Below are 23,602 nucleotides of genomic sequence, written 5' to 3'. Positions count from 1 at the left end.
GTGATTGCAAAAACTCGATTCCAACGTCCAGTGGACTATTTAACCCATCCACTTAATCTCATTTTTACACAGGTAGTTTTATCAGGATTTTTCTTGCTCCATTTGTAGCAGGACTTGTGTTCTCTTGACAACTTGTAGTACTGCAAAATTTGTCTTCAGTAAAAGGGCCTTACACCTAAAAGTCAGAATTTGGACACTGGGTGTTCCATGAATCAATTCCTCTCATAGATCCTGGTATTCATGGCACCTATGCAAAATATCTGTCAAAATATGCAAAATATCTGTCCGTCTGTCTTGTCACCGGTCATTAAGTAGAGTCCACAATCATTTCCTCCCCTCATTATAACACTCGCAACAACGAATCTTAATTGATATTCACTTGTATGGCTGTCTACACAGCAGATAAAAGCACATTGTCCTCTGTTATCAGTATTACTGTTTGTCCTTTCAAATTTTTTAACAGACAATAGTAGTAGTGGCAAGAAAGCAAGTGAATGAGCTTATGCAGCAACAGTCGAAAAAAAAAAAAAGAACATTCACACAACCATTTCTTCTAGATGTTTGTCCAGTTCCTCCTTAAATTTATTTAACCTATCAACTTCCACAGCGACAGATGGAAGTTTGTTCCAGCAATTAATCACCCGCTGGCTAAAGGCAAATTTCCGCACATCTATTCTACATCTGTCTTTTCTTAATTTGAATTTATGCCCCTTTGGTTCGTAATCTGAACAAGTGGAAGGATCCCGTCAGAATTCAGCATGCTCAACCCATTCAAGGCCTTATACACCTCAATCAGATCACCATACAGGTGCCTAATCTCCACCCACTGCAGTTTGCAGAATTTAAGCCACTCTTGGTAAGGCGATCCCTTCATTCCCCTTCACCAATCTCTCTCTCGTTGCCCATCTCTGTACACGCTCAAGCAAATCTACATCCTTCCTAAAATGAGGCATCCAGACCTGTAGCAGTACATAAGGCGTGGCCTGACCATTGCCTTATAAAGAGGGACAATCACCTCCTTTCACTGCTAGCAAAATTCCTATATATCATTGACAAAACCCCATGACCTGCCCTGGCAGCCTGTCTGCATTGCTCAGAAAACTTCATATCTGATTGCAGAATTACTTCCAGGTCTTTTTCATTTTCTACCACCTTAGGTGTAGTACCACACAGTTGGTACATTTCTCTGGGGTTACTTCTACCTATATGCAGTACTTTGCATTTGTCAAGGTTAAACTTCAGTTGCCACTTCTTAGCCCATCTGCCCAAATTATCTAGATCCTGTTGCAGTAGCACACTGCCATTACTGTCATTAACAACCCTGCCAACCTTTATATCATTTGCAAACGTCTGTAATTCTGGCCAGACACGATAGGAGGGAGTATATGATGAGAGCCTTGTCAATCAATTCGGCCTTGGAAAGATTGTGCAAGGTTCAAGGGATAGAATTTTTTTCAGCCTAAACTGTACTTGTTAACAGGAGAGACTGCTTCTACAGGGATGGGATACACTTAAATAGAAAGGGTGCAAGACTATTTGCTGATGCTATCGAGGCAGTGTTAGGTGGGTCGGAAAACTGATAGCTTGGGGGGATACAAGGACTAATAGTTTAACAGTAGCCGTAGGCAGAGGTGAAGGTGATTCTTGCACAACTTCTATTAGAATAAGTAGCGACCTGGAGCGAGGGGTGTTGGGGGTTTCAGGGACGGTTGGCAGTCATCGTGAAACAGGTGGGTATATGGCATGTGTTAGAGTAACTAAGAATAAGAATAGGTGCATGTATACTTGCATGTATACCAATGCTAGAAGTATAGTAAATAAATTTGATGAATTTCAAGTGTTGGTCAAGAAATCAAAGACGGATATTGTTGCGATATCAGAGACGTGGTGTCACACAGATATAAGGAATGCCAAACTGGAATTTGGGGAGTACAATGTGTACAGAAAGGATAGACAGGATAGGAAGGGAGGGGGTGTTATGCTCTTAATAAAGAAAAACATAAAATCAAAAGAAGTGCATCCAGTTGATATAGATAAATAGTGCACTGTTGAGTCAGTTTGGTGTGACATAAGCACTGCGAAAGCAAAAATAGGAGTAGGAGTGTGTCATAGACCTAATGACTTGAATGAGTACAATGAACAATTATACAGAGAAATAGAGTGGGCTAGTAAATCAGAATGTCTTATAATGGGGGATTTTAACTTCCCAGATATTGACTGGAACTTGTGGGTTGGGCACTCACAGACTAGTCAGACTTTTGTGGATTTATTGGATGATTGTTTTCTGCAGCAGCATGTTCGAGAGGCAACCAGAGAAAGTAATCCTCTTGATCTGGTTATCAGCAGTGATCATTCATGTATTAGGAATTTGCAGATAAAAGAACCACTAGGTGGCAGTGATCACAGTGTACTGATGTGGGATTTACTTAAAGATTTAATTACCATCAGGGGTAAAGGAAAGGGTTTTTGCTTCCGTAAAGGCGAGTACAGTGGTCTCCGACAGTTTTTAAATTCTGTACAGTGGGATCAACTGACGATGTTACCAACAGTAAATTCTAAGTGGGAAGCATTCAAGGAATAAATCGTGGAAGCTACTAAAGTTTCATATCTATTAAGAAATATTGTTCGAAGTTTAGGCCTAAATGGTTGTCAAATGAACTAATGAGACTCGTAACAGAGAAGAAAAATGCATGGGATGCATATAAATTATCAAGCGACTCAGAAGCCTATGGCAGATATAATTTAATCTGTAATCAGGTGACAAAGGAGGTTCGGCAGGCGAAGGCAGATTTCGAGAAATCCTTGGCAAAAGATGCTAAGAAAAACAGCAAGGATTTCTTTACTTATATAAACTCTAAAAGGAAGGGGATAAATCTGATTGGTCCACTTGACATCGATGGTTCGAGTGTTGATGATTCTGCTCAGATAGCAAACAAACTGAATGAGTATTTTGCATCTACATTCACACGTGAGGAATTATTAAGATTTGAAAATGGTAGAAGGTTATCAAATTGTAGCAAGATACTTAATGATTTTGTAATAACTGAGAGCAAAGTGGAAGAGAAATTGTTGAAGTTAAACGTAAGAAAAGCACCTGGGTTGGATTGGATCTATCCAGGTATATTAAAGGAGGTGGCAAAGCAACTAAGCAAACCCTTAGCCATTATTATGTGAGCATCCTTGGACTCAGGGGAGGTTCCCACGGACTGGAGATGTGCAAATGTATCCCCAATTCACAAAGGGGGATCGAAGGGTGACACGAGTAATTACAGACCAGTTAGTTTAACTTCTGTTCCAGGTAAAATAATGGAGTCGCTGGTTAAATATGCATTGCAGGATCATCTAGACAAGACTGCAGCAATAATTCAGACACAGCATGGATTTGTTAAGGGAAAGTCTTGTCTGACAAATTTGATAGGATATTATGATGTGGTTACAAAGGAACTGGATGCAAAAAATAATTTTGATATCATATATTTGGATTTCAGGAAAGCGTCTGACACTGTTGCGCATGGAACACTATTGTACAAATTGGAGCAGAATGGTATTAAGGGTAAGTTGCTACAATGGATAAAATGATGGTTAAGTGGGAGAAGACAGAGGGTGGTAATCAATGGGTGTTGCTCTTCTTGGACTAATGTTATTAGTGGTGTCCCACAGGGTTCGGTGTTAAGTCCACTGTTGTTTTGTATATTTATCAATGAAATTGATGAAGGTATATCAGGTTTAATGTCGAAGTTTACAGATGATACAAAGGTTGGCAGGGTTGTTAATGACAGTAATGGCAGTGTGCTTCTGCAACAGGATCTAGATAATTTGGGCAGATGGGCTAAGAAGTGGCAACTAAAGTTTAACCTTGACAAATGCAAAGTACTGCATATGGGTAGAAGTAACCCCAGAGAAACGTACCAACTGTGTGGTACTACACTTAAGGTGGTAGAAAATGAAAAAGACCTGGCAGTAATTGTGCAGGCAGATATGAAGTTTTCTGAGCAATGCAGACAGGCTGCCAGGGCAGGTCATGGGGTTTTGTCAATGATATATAAGAATTTTGCTAGCAGGGAAAAGGAGGTAATTATCCCTTTGTATAAGGCAATGGTCAGGCCGCGCCTTGAGTACTGCGTACAGGTCTGGAGGCCTCATTTTAGGAAGGATGTAGATTTGCTTGAGCGTGTACAGAGAAGGTCAACAAGATTGGTGAGGGGATTGAAGGGATCCTCTTACCAAGAGAGGCTTAAGTTCTGCAAATTGCAGTGGCTGGAGACTAGGCACCTGCGCGATGATCTGATTGAGGTATATGTAAGGCCTTGAATGGGTTGAGCACGCTGAATTCTGATGGGATCCTTCCACTTGTTCAGATTACGAACCTAAGGGGGCATAAATTCAAATTAAGAAAAGACAGATGTAGAATAGATGTGCGGAAATTTGCCTTTAGCCATCATCATCATCAGCCATTTTCAATCCACTGCAGGATGAAGGCCTCTCCAGCAACTTTCCAGTTCCTTCTGTTTTGAGCACTGGCCATCCATTTACTACTCAAAAACTCATGAATTTCATCTATCCATCTCCGCCTTTGTCTTCCAGGTTTTCTTCTAGCTCCTCTTGGGTACCATTCTGTTATTTTCTTAGTCCATCCGTCATCATGTCTTCGAGCTATGTGTCCTGCCCAAGACCATTTTAGTTCTTTAGTTTTGATAAGAATGTCCTTTACTTGAGTTTGCTGCCTAATCCATGTGTTTCTCTTCTTATCTAACAGTCTGATTCCCAATATAATTCGTTCCATTCTTCGCTGTGTAGTTCTTAGCTTCTCTTCCATTCTTTTGGTGAGTGCTCAAGTTTCACTTCCATAAGTCATGGTGGGGAGTATACATTGATTCATTATTTTACCTTTCAGACAAACTGGGATATTGCTCTTCAGTATGTGACTATATTTCCTGAATGCTATCCATGCAAAATTTATTCTTCTCTTGACTTCCAGCCATTTATCATTATTACAGCTAATAACTTGTCCCAGATAAGTATATGACTCCACCTTTTCAATTACTGCTCCTTCAATCATTATTTCACTTTCCGTGGCATACTTGTTCATCATTACTTTTGTTTTAGCCATATTCATCTTTAGTCCAAAATCCTTACTAACTGTGCATAACTGATTAAGATTTTCCTCTAATTATTTGGCATCGTGGCTTATGACCACAATGTCATCTGCAAATCGTAAATGGTTTAGGTACTCTCCGTTCACACTGACTCCTTTCTGCGACCAGTCTAATCTTCTGAAAGCTTCCTCAAGGGCAGCAGTAAACAGCTTCGGAGATATTGTGTCTCCTTGTCGAACTCCTTTCTCGATTTTAAATTTGCTACTGTCTTTGTCTAGTCTAATAAAGGATGTAGCACTCTCATATATTTTCTCCAAAATCATAATATATGGAGTATCTGTGCCTTGTCTTTCCAGTGCCCGAAACATTGCCTTATGCTGTATGGAGTCAAATGCCTTTTCATAATCCACGAATGCCAGGCATAATGGTGTTTTATATTCATTTGCTTTCTCCATTAGCTGTGATATTACGTGAAGGTGATCCATAGTTGAGAATCCTGTCCTAAAGCCAGCTTGCTCTTTTGGTTGATTCTCATCAAGTATTCTTTCTAATCTGTTAGTAATGACCCTTGTGAACGACTTGTAGATATGGGATAACAAGCTAATTGGTCTATAATTTGCAATTTCTGATTTATCTCCTTTCTTATGCAGCAAAACTATGATTGCATTATTCCACTGCATAGGCATCACACCTTTTCTAATACACTTTGTGAAGAGCCTTGGCAAGGCCTTTAGCCAGCGGGTGGTTAATTGCTGGAACAAACTTTCATCTCTCGTTTTGGAAGTTGATAGGTTGAATAAATTTAAGGAGGAACTGGACAGGCATTTGGAGAGAATGGTGTGATTTTTTTTTTTTTTTTTTGTTGGCTGATGCTGCATAAGCTCGTACATTTGCTTTCTTGCATCACATGCCACTACTACTACTAAGCCTGATATATCTTCATCAATATCATTGATAAATATACAAAACAACAGTGGACCCAACACGGAACCCTGTGGGACTCCACTAATAACATTAGTCCATGAAGAGCAGCACCCATTAATTACCACCCTCTGTCTTCTCCCTCTCAACCATCCTTTTATCCATTGTAGCAACTTACCCTTAATACCATTCTGCTCCAATTTATACAATAGTCTTCCATGCGCAACAGTGTCAAAAGCTTTCCTGAAATCCAAATATATGATATCAAAATTATTTTTTGCATCCAGTTCCTTTGTACCCACATCATAATATCCTATCAAATTTGTCAGACAAGACTTTCCCTTAACAAACCCATGCCGTGTCTGAATTATTGCTGCAGTATTGTCTAGATGATCCTGCAATGCATCTTTAACCAGTGACTCCATTATTTTACCTGGAACAGAAGTTGAACTAAATGGTCTGTAATTACTTGTGTCACCCTTCGATCCCCTCTTTGTGAACTGGGGATGCATTTGCACATCTCCAGTCTGTGGGGACCTCCCCTGAGTCCAAGGATGCTCTCATAATTATGGCTAAGGGTTTGCTTAGTTGCTTTGCCGCCTCCTTTAATATAAGTGGATAGATCCCATCCACCCCAAGTGCCTTTCTTATGTTTAACTTCAACAATTTCTCCTCCACTTTGCTTTCAGTTATTACAAAATCATTAAGCACCATGCTACAATTTGATAACCTTCTGACATTTTCAAACCTTAATAACTCCTCATGTGTGAATGTAGATGCAAAATACTCATTCAGTTTGTTTACTATCTGAGCAGGATCATCAACAGTCGGACCATCAGATTCATCCCCTTCCTTTTAGAGGTTATATAAGTAAAGAAATCCTTGCTGTTTTTTCTTAGCATCTTTTGCCAAAGATTTCTCGTAATCTGCCTTTGCCTGCCTAACCTCCTTTGTGATTTGATTACAGACTAGCTTATATCTGCCATAGGCTTCTGAGTCGCTTGATAATTTATATGAATCCCATGCATTTTTCTTCTCTGTCATGAGTCTCATTAGTTCATTTGATAACCATTTAGGCCTAAACCTTGTACAATGTTTCTTAATAGGTATGAAACTTTTAGTAGCACCCACGATTAATTCCTTGAATGCTTCCCACTTAGAATTTACTGTTGGTAACATCGTCAGTTGATCCCATTGTACAGAAGTGGTGTTCAATAATTGTACCATGTTGGAAGTATAATGAAACAGTAAAATTTTACATCCTTACGGTCAACATAGAGACATACTGCATGAGAATCACAGAACAAATTCAGTGTAGTCACCATCAATTTTGTAAGGTTCTTGAATACATGCCAGATCAATCTGTTCACGATTGCGTGCTATTCTTCACTCAACTGCTATAGCTTTTGACTGCTGCGTATTCAGCTGGATTATTTTTCTATTACCATTAATCTGTCCATTATGATTGCTGCATGTATCATTCCTATATTTACAACAATTGAATCCCTAACCTAATGATCTGCTTTATTTCTTTGATTCAAGCAGTTGACACACATAACTTGCTTATGACTATCTGGACAAGAGCAATATGTCCACTCTTTGCACAGTGACTGCAAGGAGGCTCTTGCCACCTATAAATTTTTGCACTGGTAACATCTAGTGACTAAATGCATTTAGCCAATAGGACATTATTCCTATATAAACTCTTCCTTAATTTATCAAATATTTATATATGCAACTGGACACCTCAATTATCCAGTTTTTATTTTGTTTATACACCAACACTCTGCATAGCACTGATCACTGGTACCGCTGTTCCATGTCATGTGAAACCATGCTGATCGAGGTATAATTATAATGGATTTTAATTGAATGCATACCAGAGAAACAGTCTATAAACAAATTATAATAAATCTATAAACAATTTGCGCTTGATAGCTAATTAAAAGGATTTGAAATAAAAGAATACTGCAAAAATTTTATTTATGAAAAGGTAGCATTATGAGAGATTAGAAAAAAAGCTTTATTTTTTATTTAGGTATTTCAATAAAAGTCTGGTGAAGTTGTCTCTTCTTTTTCTCGTGGTAAAGGTCTTTGTAGCATCGAATCCCATCTTGTAAAATTTGCCATATCTTGATGCTACGTTTAACATTCGAATCTCCATTCATAATCGCTTCGCAGGCCATGTCAACTCCTTGAAAAATTTACTCCAGTTCTTCTGTTGAAAATTCTTCAGCTCAATTCTTCGATTACTCGTCTTCAGCTAACTGAAGACGAGTAATCTCGAAAGTCACTCGTGTGCGACTATTAGCTTCTATTTTTTTCTTAATTTAATTTAATTTAATTAGGCAACCATAGAATGTAAGGTGCACTTTCCTTTCTTAATTTTTATAGCCTATAACTTAGTTTTAAACCCATAATCCCCGTAAGTTATTAAAATCCTATAACCACTATGTATGTGGTAAAACTCTCCACCAGCTAAGCGGATTACTATGAGGTGAGTGCTGAAAATTAAGCTAAGCTATATATACGATCTAGTTATTACATTACAGCACATAAGGACTCCTTAAAAAATCAAGAATACTGTATATATATATATATATAATTTGTATTATGAAATATAATTTTCATAATTACATTATTGTAATAAATATCACAACATATATTTTTTAATATTATATATTTAATATTATATACAGGTAGTCGTCGACTTACGACCATGTTAGGTTCCGACCAACCGGTCGTAAAGCGATTAGACGTAAGTTGGACCAGTTTAGGTAAATCAGACACCGTGTACAATTGGTTTACTATTTACAAAAATAAAAATTATGAAAAAGATATCAAATACTGTATAAAACCTAAAAAATATTTTACTGACCACTCGTGCTTGGATGCGGGTCAGCAATGCTGCCACTTGATGTAGTGGGAGTTGTTTTTCTCATAAACATGTTGATTTTTGTCTGAATTGTTTGTTTCCTTTTCTGCTCGTAAATTTCATGGTATGGCCGAAAAGCGTCTTGTACCATTCGTTCAATTCCTGTAAATCGTTCGATGTTTGGGTTCATTTCCTCAAAATGTGTAAGAAGTTTATTTAGTAGAGAAAAACCTTCAGATAACCCTCTAGTGGTGAATTTTCTTTCTGGTTCTTCCTCATCTTCATTTTTCTATTCTTCCTTCTTTGGCCATTCTTTCTTCTTCAAAAGTGATAAGTTCTTCATTTGTAAGTTCTCCAGATTCTTGCTCTAGCAGCTCCTAAACATCTTCCACTTCAATCTCTAAAGAAAGTCCATTTGCCAGTGTTACAATATTTTCTGTAACCATTTCAAGTTCATGTTTACTATTAAATTCATCAATAGTATTAACAAAACGCTGGACACAGTTTTTCCAGATTCGATTCATGCATTTCTTTGTCACAGCCTCCCATGCGGCCACAATATTTTTGATGCATTTATAAATATTGTACTGTTTCCAAAACTCTCACAAAGATAGTTCTGGGTTGGCATCTGTTGCCGCTATAGCTTGGGCAAAAGTGGTTCGAAGATAGTGTGCCTTAAATGTGGAAATCGCCCCTTGGTCCATAGACTGAATGAGTGGAGTTGTATTTGGCGGCAAATAAACAACTTTTACATCTGGATGGAGGTGGTCTAGGTGAGGTGGATGGCCAGGTGCATTATCTAAGATTAATACAATTTTAGAAAGGAATTTCTTTCTGGAAGCAATATTCATGAACTTGAGGTACAAAACAATTTAGAAACCAGTCTTCAAACAATGTTTGAGTCATCCAGGCTTTTCGGTTTGAACGGTAGTATACAGGCAGAGTGTGCTTGTTTACATTCTTGAATGCACGGGGATTTTCAGAATGATAAATTAAAAAAGCTTTGGTTTAAAACCTGCGATGTTCCCACCAAGAAGCAAAGTCAGCCTATCTTTAAGTTCCTTAAAACCAGGCATGATTTTGGCTTCTTGGTGAATGTAAGTGCATTCTGGCATCCTTTTCCACAGCAATCCAGTCTCATCCATGTTGAAAAGCTGCTCTGGTTGATACCCTTCTTCCGTAATTATTTCATCCAGACTTTTAACAAACTCTTGAGCTCCTTCCACATCTGCACTTGCTGATTCTCCAGGAGGTTGAATCTTCTTTTGAATCTTTTGAACCCTCTTGTACTTGCTATAAATGTATGAGTGTAATCTTTTCTGGCACGTTTCTTCAACGTCTGAAAGAGACTTCTAGCCTTCGACTGCACTGTAAGAAGGCTTAAGGGTGTTCGCTTCTGTATCTGATCTTCCATCCAAAGAAACAATAATTTTTCCATTTCATGGATGGGCCCTGTACGTTGTTTCGTTATCACTGTTGCTCGCATGGGTGCCGAATCTTTAACAACTTCATGAATCCTTTCTTTGTCTTTCAAAATCGTCGACACTGCAGAATGAGATAAATTAAAATCACTTGCGATCACGTTCATCTTCTTTCCTTCTTCACGCTGCTTGATCACTTTCAGTTTTGTGTCTAAATCAATGGCCTTTCTTTCTTTCTTGACAGGTCTAGGAGTAGACAAAGGCACTTTCCTCTTGGTTGACATGTTTAGGGGTTTTAAAAAAATGCTAATTGTAACACAAATATAACTGAACCAAAAATAGTGAACGTAATGTATGCAAACAGAGATCGAGATGCATGAATCACGACATACATACATACATACATACATCGGTAAGATGTTTTGTTTGACTGTGATGGAAAAGCTGACTAAACGGATTAAGACTAGCTTATTCGTGCCAAACATATGTTACTGGGCAGTGGGTTGATGCTACACGCACAACCGTTCCCATTAGCTTCGTGGACCACACGGATAGGGCATGTGAGTGTAGTAGAAAAATCTGAGAGCACTGCATCAAGAGAGGGTTGACGTGCGTATAGCATTCTTCCTAGCAACAATCTTGTATGTATGGTCAGTTCAGACTGAAATGTGGTGCGAGATGCAGTAGCAGTCGTAATATATATATATAGAGAGAGAGAGAGAATCGGATCTAACAGGCAGAAAATTACCTAGGGGTGCCATTATTAAAAAAAGGTTGAAAACCACTGGAATAAAGGCACAGATCCTCTAGTCCTTGATTTGCAAAAACAGTTTCAACCTCTTGAATATCCACTGCCAATCCCTTAAATGCTAAACTCCAACTAATTTTCTCCAACATCTTGTAGAGTGACGAGGAACTGCAACTAATTTGAAAAGTTTTAGTTTTGGTTTGTGGTTATTCTGTTAATATTGCAGATTTTATAAAGTTTGTCCATGAACAACCAACCCTGTCCAATTCTGCCTTTGATTTACTTCATATAGTCAGAAAGTTTTCTGTTATAAGAATTCATACATAAGCAAAGCTGTGTACTAGTTCTGTTCTTTGGTTATTGATCATTAGATCAATATTTTTATAGTTAATACCTATTTTCATGATCTTGATTTTGCTGAAGTTGATGTATATGTCATATTTTATGCATATTGAGTTGAGGCTATATAGGGATTTTTCCAAGTTGGTCGTGTTTTCTGCAATAAAAGAAGGAATAGGGATCCCCTATTCCTTCTTTTATTCGTTTTTCCTAGGAAGATGTTGAAAAGGCAGGAGGAGAGAGAGTACCTCAGCATTACAACTTTCACAATGGGGATTTTATCAGATTCAACGTTTCCTGAGCTTTACTGCTGCATTAGTGTCACCGTAAAATTCAGTTAAAAAGTTTTGCATGGTGGTATGTATGCCATTATCTACTAGGGTCTTTATTAAATGATTTCTGTTCATGGAGTAAAACACCTGTTTGTAGTTTATAAATGAAGTAGCAAAAGAAATAAGGCTAAAAAAATGGAGAGAAATATAAGTAGGTAAACACGAAACAAAGAAACTTTAATGCAGTATAATAATTAAATTCTACATTCTGAAGTAACTCTCATTCTAAAAGCAGTGGTTAGGCATGTGAATAGAATTCATTTCAAAATTGATACAGCCAGAAACTTTAAATACAAAAGAATATTATTCTTATCTGAACATTGAAAGATAGATTTACCTGGTTTTGCAGGTGTTGCTGTACTTTCTGATACTGAAGACTGAGTGAAGAAATCAGCAAGCAACATAAGGTAGTTCAAATATACAACTAAGGTGAAACTGAAGATGCTGCAATGTACTAAATATAGAATATAAAAAAAATATTTATATTGATAAAATTCAATATTATAAACAGAAATAGTTAATGCAAGTCTTCATTCTGCTAATGTGTATAGTTACTTTTATTAATTATATATACAGTAGACTCTCGATTTTCTGGGATAGATAGTAAAAAAACAAATCCTGGTTAATCCAAAAATACAAAGGTCCCCAACGTACATAAGAGATACGTTCCAGGACTTCTTACTTCGTTGAGTTTTATGTAACTCGGAAATGACTAATAACATATTGCTACTATATTATTATTTTCTCTCTCTCTCTTTTTTTTTTCTTATCTTTTGTTTGAGTGGCGGGTGTGAAGGCAGCAGGAATTGCAAGATAATAGGTACACTAATCTCCCAATGACGACTTATGATGCTGCTTGTCACTTATTTACGACTTGCACAATATCTGTTTATACCTATTCTAGTTATTACTTGAATTTTTTTGATTTCTGGTTGATTTTCTTTTTCTTTCGATATTTTATTATTATTACTTATTTATTTTTTTTATTTGGAGTCTTGAAGTGTCCTGGTTAATCGAGAGTCTGCTGTATCCATATAAAAGTAGCTGCTTGCATAAAAAAGTTAATTTTAAAAAAAAATTAAGTGAAAATAGTTAAAGTCCTGAAATTTTTCATACTATCAGCTATATGAGGGGGGGGTTTGAAAAGTTTGCGGGCTGGGTATGAAAGCATAGTGGTACAGTGTTAAAAATTTGTGTAAGTAATGTATATCTCAAATAGTCCCACCAAGTTTCATGCAGTTTCAATAAAATTGTTTTTTAATTACAGGTCGTGAAGCCAATAAAGTTGCATGAATCAGGATGGATAAAACCAGTCATCATGTAGTCACCAATATTTGGGAAAAAAAGGGACTAATGTCAAAGGCGATTCGTGAGAATTTGGTTACAACATTGGGGTAGAGTACCCCTTCTTATTCCATGGTAAGGAAGTCAGCAACAGAATTTAAATGAGAGAGAGAGAGAGCATAAAAGGTGACCCATGCCATAGAAGATCTAGAACATCCGACGCTCCATAAGTTGTTGACAGTGTGCATGATCTGGTGATGAGTCATTGACAAGTGACAGTGCAGTACACTACCAGCATTTTGGGAATCTCATCTTAACATGTGTACCACATAATAATGGGCTCTCACTATGCAAAAGGTATCAGCATGATTTGTACAGCAGTTCAAAAATGTCGAATAGTTGTTAAGTCAAATGAACATTTACATAATTTACAAGCAGATCCAGAAAATTTTCCTTGTAAAGTTTATGACTATGGGTCATGGGTCCATCACTATCAGCCAAAAACAAAGGAGCAGTCCAAACAATAGAAACACAGCTTTTCTCCCTCCTCAAAAAATTCCTTCTACTGAAAAGGTGATTGATGCTGAAGGAATATTTAGTGGATTACCTTCAAAAAGGCCAGACAGTCACAGGGACATGTAATGTGAGGCGATTGCATGAAAAAAATTAAAGACAAATACCAAGGAAAACTCGGGTTTTTGGTTTTGGTAATTAAGGTCATGATGCACCAAGTTCCAAACATGCCTGCTCACAAGTCTATCACTGTCATGGCTGCACTGCGTGAGTGTGAATGTTGGACTATCCCACACATTCATCAGATTAAGCACTATTGAACTTTTAGCTATTTCCTAATATGACATTTTGGATCCCAGAGAAATGTACCAAGTGGGTGGTGTTACATTCAGGGTAGTGGAGAATGAAAGAGATCTGGGAGTAATTGTGCAGTCAGATATGAAGTTTTCTGAGAAGCGCAGACAGGCAGCCAGAGTAGGTCATGGGGTCTTGTCAATGAGAAACAGGAATTTTGCAAGCAGGGATAACAAGGTGATTATCCCCTTGTATAAGGCAATGGTCAGGCCACACCTTCAGTACTGCAAAGAATTCTGCGAGCCTCATTTTAGGAGGGTTTTCATCATTGACCTGTACTTGTTAAGTAAACCTGCAAATCCTGTACTTTTAAGGTCATTAGTCCCAATGTGTAAACAATATCACCTTTTGTGCCCTTAAAAGATGATATCTGCTCTGGCACACATACCTGGTCCTGTTCCACCTATCCTTTTTTTTTGTATAATATATTCCCCATCTCCCTGATAATAGAGTCACTGATAATAACTAGCACCTATGGGACCAGCACATTCTGCCTTGGAGATTGCCTCTATGTTGCCGGTTTCACAGGAGTGAGCTCTGGCATTGAGTTGGGCAGCTGAGAGCTTGATGAGCCCATCATATTAATTTCTTTGAGGGCATCTACCCTACAACTCAAACTCTCGTAGATGCCTATCATGATGCCGTGTTGGCACCTAATTTCTTCACACTCTCTGCACACACAAAGACATCCTCCTTGGCCAAGTCAAGTCCTGTTCCAGATAGGTTATCAAACACTTCACATTTCGCACTTTTTTTAAACTGTGATGCGTTGGAGAATTGCCCTCTTCGGTTCTCCCCCAAGCCACAGCACTCTCGCTACTTTGTGCCCTGAATTGTGGCTCTAGTCTGGATCTTGATTCCATTCAAGTACAATTTAATTAACAATGAAATTTAATAAGATTAAAAAATATTATTGATTAGTTGATAATACTATCCTAAGCTAATAGATTCCTCCTGGCAAGGCTTAAGAACAACTCTTCAAGCTAATCACAAATATCCTACCAAACAGCAGAATCATCAGCAACAATCTGTGTGTAATAGAAGCTTTAAAAATTAATATTGTACACATATCAACTTTTGATTTTAATAGCCTCTTCACCAGTGTAGATCCAGCCAACTTGAAATTTGTTCAAAATAAAGTGTACAATAATTATAGACATATTATAAACTGCAAACCTGAATATTGGAATAACCTATCCAACCTTTGCATTTCAAATGACTACATCTTTGACGGCAAAACAGTTTACCTACAAATCAAAGGAACCCCTATGGGCAGCCCAGCTAGCTTTGTACTGGCTAACCTCTACCTGACCTGTACAATTCTGAAACCTCCTTACCATCAGAACTATGTATGTTTAGATACAGAGATGACTTCCTTGTAATAAACTGCACCAATTTTTTACAAGACTTTGCTAATATCTATCCTCCAGAATTCACAATGTCAAAAAGCAATATCAATAATCTTACAACCAATTTACCTGGACCTGGGTATTGATATCAATAGCTTACAAACCACCATAAATATCTAAAACAAACATGATGCCTTTATCTTCCATGTCGTCAAATTCACACACTGGCACTTCAATGTAACAAAGTGCATGTCAACATTTTTTCCCACTGCTTCAGAATAGCCACCATATGTAGTAGCAACAGTCCAATTATGCACAATATCAAATTTCTCTATAATAAATTCCAGATAATGTTTCCTGCTGTCCCTTCATTTTCATTTCAATAAAGCTCTTCATAGGGACTGCTCACATCTGGTGAGTGTGGACTTGGCAAACCCAGGGTGGTCCTGGGCTGCTTATCATCATTCTTCTCTCTCTCTCTCTCTCTCTCTCTCTCTCTCTCTCTCTCTCTCTCTCTCTCTCTCTCTCTCTCTCTCTCTCTCAGGGTGGCATGGTGATAATAATATATTAAAATATAAAAAAATATTACTTAATCTCCTCTTAGATATTAATAGTTTAATAGCAAACTGACATCCTCTGCTTTCAGGCTGTGTACAGATTATATCCCCTAGACTCTTTGGTGTCTCACAGTCTGGAAAACTAGTGTCCACCAATTGACTACCAAGGGGGTATAAGTATTTTGTTTTTCTTTTATTATTATTATTATTATTATTCATAATAATCTTAATGGGTAATAATTTTTAAATGGTAATTTTAATGGTATTCCTTTACCACTATTAACATAACTGACTTAAACACAAGAAGAAACAACCAAAAGGACATTCAGGATCCAACTATAGGAACAGGTTTCCTGACCCCGACCTGCCATAGCACACTTATATTCCCTCTTCCTCATATTACATTACACTGTTCTAGTATTCTATATTTTTTATTTCTTGTGAGCCATTAGGTTTACAAATCTGATATCAAGGTGCAATTTTTGTGCTATAATTTGCTTTTTTCGTCTTATACAAAGTTCAGCGTCTACATTACACTACTTTGACAGCTATTTGTTCTCCACAATCCTGAGACATATTGCTTCATTGTGTTTAATGCCGACCTTCCCATCACATCTTAATCTCGTATGTATTATTGCATTCCAATGCCTGAGGTCGCTGTAACAAATTATACTATAAATTCATTCTGATCAGAACACTTAATATATTATTTTTATATTACAGGTACCTTTATTTTATTCCATTAGTTTTTATTTCAATTAATGAAACCGGAAGTTGAAACTTCCGGTTTCATTAAAACTTGGTCTGTACTTGTTAACAGGAGAGACTGTTTCGACAGGGATGGGATACAGTTAAATAGAAAGGGTGCAAGAATGTTTGCTGATGCTATCGAGGCAGTGTCAGGTGGGTCGGAAAACTTCTAGATTGGGGGTATACAAGGATTAATAGATTAACAGTAGCCACTGGCAGAGGTGAAAGTGATTCTTGCACTGCTTCTATTGGAATGAGCAGAAGCCTGGAAAACAAAAATTTCAGAGACTGCTGGGAGTCATTGCAGTACAAGTAAACACAAGGGTTGTGTTAGGGTAGCTAAGAATAGGAACAGGTGCATGTATACTTGCATGTACACCAATGCTAGGAGTTTGGTAAATAAATTTGATGAATTTGAGGTATTGCTCAAAGCATCAAAGGCAGATATCAGAGACATGGTGTCACACAGATATAAGGAATGCAGAACTGGAATTTGGGGAGTACAACGTCTACAGAAAGCATAGACAGGAAAGGAAGGGAGGAGGGGTTATGCTATTAGTTAAGATATACATAAAATCCAAAAAAGTGAAGCCAGTCGTCATCGCTGGATAGTGCAGTGTCGAGTCAGTTTGGTGTGACATAAGCATTGGGAGATCAAAATTGAGAGTAGGAGTGTGCTATAGGCCTAATGACTCTGATGAGTATAATAAGAAACTGTACAGGGAAATAGAGTACGCCAGTAAATCAGAGAGTCTTATAATGGGGGATTTTAATTTCACAGATATTGACTGGAATTTGTGGGCTGGTCACTCACACACTAGCAAGGCTTTTGTGGATTTATTGGATGATTGTTTTCTACATCAGCATGTTCGGGAGGCAACTAGAGGGAGTAATACTCTTGATTTGATTATCAGTAGTGATTCTTCATGCATTAAGAATCTGCAGATAAAGGAACCACTAGGTGGCAGTGATCACAGTGTGCTGAAGTCTGATTTACTCAAAGAGGTAACTACCATTTGGGGTAAACGGAAGAGTTATTGCTTTCGTAAAGGTGACTACGATGGACTGAGACAGGATTTACATTCTATACAGTGGGACCAACTGATGATGTTACCAACAGCAACTTCAAAATGGGAAGCATTCAAAGAACTTATCTTGGAAGCTACTAGGCTTTACATACCAACTAAGAAATATTGTTCAAGGTTTAGGGCAAAATGGATGTCAGATGAACTAATGAGACATATGGCAGAGAAGAAAAATGCATGGGATACATACAAATTAACACGTGACACAGAAGCCTATGATAGATACAAGTTGATCTGTAACCTAGTTACAAAGGAGGTTAGGCAGGCGAAGGCAGATTACGAGATATCTTTGGCAAGGTATGCAAAGAGTTCTTTACTCGTGTAAACTCTAGAAGGAAAGGGAGGAATCAGATTGGTCCACTTGATACTGATGGGTCAACTGTTCATGATCCTGCTCAGGTAGCTAATAAACTAAATGAATATTTTGCATCGACATTCACACATGAGGAGTTATTCGGTGAGAGGAATGCCAGAGGTGTATTCAACTCTGGCAGTAAGCTAGAGAATCTTGAAATAACTGAGAGTAAAGTGGAGGAGAAATTATTGAAGATAAACATGAAAGGCACCTGGGGTGGATGAGATCTATCCAGTTATATTAAAGGAGGCAGCAAAGGAAGTAAGCAAACCATAATTATGAGAGCTTGTTTGGACTCAGGGGAGGTACCCATATACCGGAGATGTGCAAATGTGACCCCAATTCACAAAGGAGGATCAAAAGCTGACACAAGTAATTATAGACCTGTCAGTGTAACTTCTGTTCCCAGAAAATTAATGGAGGCACTGGTTAAAGAAGCACTGAAGGATCATCTAGACAAGACTTCAGTTATAGCTCAGACACAGCATGGTTTTGTTAAGTGGAAGTCTTGCCTGACCAATTTGATTTGATACCATGATGCAGTCACAAAAGAGCTGGATGCAGGGAATAACTTTGATATTATATACTTGGATCTTAGAAAGGCTTTTGATACTGTTGCACATGGAAGACTGCTGTGCACAAATTGGAGCAGTGTGGCATTGGAGGCAAATTGCTGCTATGGATAAAGGGGTGATTGAGGGAGAGAAGACAGAGAGTGGTAATCAATGGACACTGCTCAGTATTGGGTCCATTATTGTTTTCTGTATTTATAAATGATATTGATGATGGTATATCAAGCTTAATGTCCAAGTTTGCAGACAACACTACTGACACTATGCTGCTGCAACAGGATCTGGAAAAGTTAAGCAGATGGGCTGAGAGGTGGCAAATGAAGTTTAACATTGACAAATGTAAAGTACTACATATGGGAAACAGCAACCCCACAGCAATGTATCAACTCTGTGGTACTACACTGACAGTGGTAGAGAATGAAAGGGACCTGGGGGTGGTTGTGCAGGCAGATATGAACTTCTCTGAGCAGTGCAGATGGGCTGCAAGAGTAGCTCATGGTGTATTGTCAATGATATATAGGAATTTTTCTAGTAGGGATAAGGAGGTGATTATTCCCTTGTATAAGGCAATGGTCAGACCACACCTAGAGTACTGTATACAGGCCTGGTCAGACCACACCTAGAGTACTGTATACAGGCCTGGAGGCCTCATTTCAAGAAGGATGTAGAGCTGCTGGAACGAGTACAGAAAAGGTCAACAAGATTTGTGAATGGAACAAAGGGTTGCTCTTAGAAAGAAAGGCTTAAGTTTTGCAAATTACAGTGTCTATAGACTAGGCACCAGCGAGGTGATCTGATAGAGGTGTATAAAGCCTTGAATTGTTTGAGCATGCTCAATGCTGATGGGATTCTTCCTCTAGCTCAGAATAATCACCTGGGAGGGCATAAATTCAAATTGAGGAAAGACAGCTGTAGGATAGATGTGCTGAAATTTGCCTTTAGCCAGCGGGTGGTTGGTTGATGGAACAGACTTCCATCCCTTGTCGTGGAAGTTGATAGCCTAAATAAGTTTAAGGCTCAGCTGGACAGGTATTTCGAACGAACAGAGGGGTGAAGTGGAAGTGATTATTTTTTATTTATTTATTATTTATTTTTTTTTTTTGGCTGATGCTGCATAAGCTTGCTTTCTTGCATCAAATGCCTCTACTAATGCTAATGCTAAAATACCTCCTCTCCCTTTACCACATTCCTTATCTACTTATCTATTCATTTATGAATAGATAAATGGAGTTTCTTTCTACTATATACAGTAGTACCACAGGTCTATAATTCTTGAATATCTATTCTAATATATCGATAATTTCTCTCTCTCTTTCTCTCTCTCTCTCTCTCTCTCTATATATATATATATATATATATACAGGGTGATTCACTACCAGTGCGACAAACTTGCAGGAGGTGTAGATGGCACAAAGATGAATCGGAATCACATAGCATTGCAGGGTCCGAAATGCCTTCGTCATGTGGTAGAGGATGTTGAACGGGAGGTCACGTGAACAGCGATCCCGCTGGAAGTCAGCATTTGTGAACCGGTTCCCGAGGCAGTAGGAAGGACGAGTATTCAAACGTTGAACTGGCCGACATGCACCTCGCATATGGAGCTGCGGACTGTAATGGGCACTCTGCTCTGCGCCTGTACCAGGAACATTTCCCGCACAGGCGTGCTCCTCATCATACGATTTTTGCACGTGTGCACAGAAGGTTACGTGAGACTGGTTGTTTCACGAGAGGTACCATGAATCGAGAGCGAACGACGAGGACACCAGACAATGAGGAGAATGTCCTACGTGTTGCAGAAGGCAATCCGAGTACGAGTACTCAAGCGATAGGCCAACGATTGTGTATTTCCCAATCTACTGTATGGAGGGTACTGTCAACAAACCAAATGAGTTCATACCATCTGCAACGCGTCCAATCATTGGAGCCTGCAGATTATCCACTCCGGAGGACTTTTGCTATTTGGTCTCTTCAACAGAAACAGTTCGCAAATGCTGACTTCCAGCGGGATCGCTGTTCACGCGACCTCCCATTCAACGTTCTCTACCGCATGACGAAGGCATTTCGGACCCTGCAATGCTAAGTGATTCCGATTCGTCTTTGTGCCCCATACACCTCCTGCAAGTTCGTCGCACTGGTAGTGAATCACCCTGTATATATATTTATGTATGTCAGTATGGTAGATAACTACAGTGAGGACACATATTCAGAAGTACTTGGCATTCTAGATGCACATTATCAGGACTGTAGTTCTTCCATTTTACCCCTAGTGAAGAGTCTAAAAAAAGATAAAATTATAAAATGTGATTGCTCATTACTGTGTGATAATTAATTAATTGAGACTAGACTAAACTATTACATTCTGGATATGTTTCAGGAACTTCAAGTAGTGGCATGTTATGCAAGAAAGCAAGTGAATGAGCTTATGCAGCATCAGCCAAAAAAAAAAAAAAAAAAAAATACAAAACAATCCGGTCTAAATATTCGTCTAGTTCCTCCATAAATTTATTTAACTTATCAACTTCCACAATGACAGATGGAAGTTTGTTCCAGCAATTAACCACCCGCTGGCTAAAGGCAAATTTCCGCACATCTTTCTACATCTGTCCTATCTCAATTTCAATTTATGCCCCCTTAGGTTCATAAGTCGTAGAATCCCATCAGAATTCAGCATGCTGAACCCATTCAAGGCCTTATACACTTCAATCAGATCACTTCGCAGGTGCCTAGTCACCAGCTGCTGTAATTTGCAGAACTTAAGCCTCTCCTGGTAAGAGGATCCCTTCGTTCCCCTCACCAATCTTGTTGCCCTTCTATGTACACGCTCAAGCAAATCTACATCCTTTTTAAATGAGGCCCCGCAGACCTGAATGCAGTACTCAAGGCGTGGCCTGACCATTGCCTTATACAGAGAGAGACAATCACCTCCTTTTCCCTGATAGCAAAATTCCTGTATATCATAGCAAACACCCCATGACCTGCCCTGGCAGCCTGTCTAAATTGCTCAGAAAACGTCATATCTGACTGCACAATTACTCCCAGGTCATTTTCATTTTCTACCACCTTAAGTGTAGTACCACACAGTTGGTACATTTCTCTGGGGTTACTTCTACCCATATGCAGTACTTTGCATTTTTCAGTGTTAAACTTCAGTTGCCACTTCTCAACCCATCTGCCCAAATTTTCTAGATCCTGTTGCAGTAGCACACTGCCATTACAGTCATTAACAACCCTGCCAACCTTTGTATCATCTGCAAACTTCGACATTAAGCCTGATATACCTTCATCAATATCATTGATAAATATACAAAACAACAGTGGACCCAACACTGAACCCTGTGGGACTCCACTAATAACATTAGTCCACGAAGAGCAGCTCCCATCGATCACCACCCTCTGTCTTCTCCCACTGAACCATCCTTTTATCCATTGTAGCAACTTACCCTTAATACCATTCTGCTCCAGTAGCCTTCCATGCACAACAGTGTCAAAAGCTTTCCTGTAATCCAAGTATATGATATTAAAATTATTTTTTACATCCAGTTCCTCTGTAATAACCACATCATAATAACCAATCAAATTTGTCAGACAAGACTTTCCCTTAACAAACCCATGCTCTGTCTGAATTATTGCTGCAGTCTCATCTAGATGATCCTGCAATGCATCTTTAACCAGTGACTCCATTATTTTATCCAGAACAGAAGTTAAACTAACTGGTCTATAATTACTCGTGTCACAATTCGATCCTCCTTTGTGTACTGGGGACACATTTGCACTTCTCCAGTCCATGTGGACTGGAGATGTGCAAATAACCCTGAGTCCAAGTATGCTCTCATAATGATGGCTAAGGGTTTGCTTACTTCCTTTGCCGCATCCTTTAATATAACTGTATAGATCCCATCCACACCAGGTGCATTTCTTATGTTTAACTTCAACAATTTCTCCTCCACTTTGTTCTCAGTTATTACAAAATCATTAAGCACCCTATTACAATTTGATAACCTTGTGCCATTTTCAAACCTTAATAACTCCTCATGTGTGAATGTAGATGCAAAATACTCATTCAGTTTGTTTGCTATCTGAGCAGAATCAACAGTCAAACCATCGATATCAAGTGGACCAATCAGATTCATCCCCTTGCTTTTAGAGTTTATATAGGTAAAGAAATCCTTTCTGTTTTTCTTAGCATCCTTTGCAAAAGATTTCTCGTAATCTGCCTTCACCTGCCTAACCTCCTTTGTGACTTGATTACAGACTAGCTTATACATATCATAGGCTTCTTGTCACCTGATAATTTATATGCATCCCATGCATTTTTCTCCTTTGCCACGAATCTCATTAGTTCATTTGACAACTATTTAGGTCTTAACCTTGAACAATAACATGTCTAATTACAATTCTTGGAGTGGAGTTTCCTGAGAAGCTAACACCACTCCAGGAATTGCATAATCAGGCCCGAAGACAGCAGTTTCCTGAATGGTGAACTCCACTACTATTCAAAACCTATTCAATATTCAAAATTTTAGCATTTAAATAATAAATTACTAAAATCTATCAATGTGATATAATAGTCTAGTTGCAATCAATTAATTACTGCACTATAAAATGTATGTTCTAATTCTATTCTAAATTATTAAATGTAAACTCATTAGAGATGCTGGCAGTTTTTCACATTAAATCTTTGATATTTTTTTTCATGGAAAGTGGTGTCACTTATTTCAACTATATCTTTTACTGTTATTATATGTAATTGTTGTAGGATTTATTATTTCTATTAGCCATATGATGCCAAGTAGTCTGAGGCGTATGCTGCACCAGACAAAAAAAATTCCAGTGTCACCTTGCGAGAGAGAGAGAGAGAGAGAGAAGTAGAAAGGAATCACCAAGAAAGAGAAGAATAATGATATCCAGCTCAGGATCCTGAGTTGTCAAGCTCATATTGACCAGATGTGAGCCCCTAGGGTTTTTTAGGTGAATCAACAAATTAGATGATAGTCTGAATTACTTAGACTCACTTGTCTGTAAAAGTGATTTGTTCACATGCTGAAAATTTG

General features: G+C 38.3%; 1 protein-coding gene across 4 annotated transcripts in view; it reads right to left on the bottom strand.

Annotated features, from left to right (window-relative positions):
• The window catches only part of Vps13 (vacuolar protein sorting 13C), a 1,645,987-nt gene that overhangs the window by 767,731 nt on the left and 854,654 nt on the right, over positions 1-23,602 (bottom strand). For all 4 annotated transcript variants that reach the window (XM_090373229.1, XM_090373247.1, XM_090373239.1 and 1 more), the window contains exon 36: positions 12,070-12,186. In XM_090373229.1, coding sequence (XP_090229355.1) covers positions 12,070-12,186 — 117 coding nt within the window. The remainder of the gene's footprint in view (positions 1-12,069; positions 12,187-23,602) is intronic.

Source organism: Mastigoproctus giganteus, chromosome 1, assembly GCF_048544385.1.
Source record: "Mastigoproctus giganteus isolate SK-2022 chromosome 1, ASM4854438v1, whole genome shotgun sequence".
Lineage (NCBI taxonomy): Eukaryota > Metazoa > Arthropoda > Arachnida > Uropygi > Thelyphonidae > Mastigoproctus > Mastigoproctus giganteus.
This window is presented reverse-complemented; position numbering and strand designations above follow the sequence as displayed.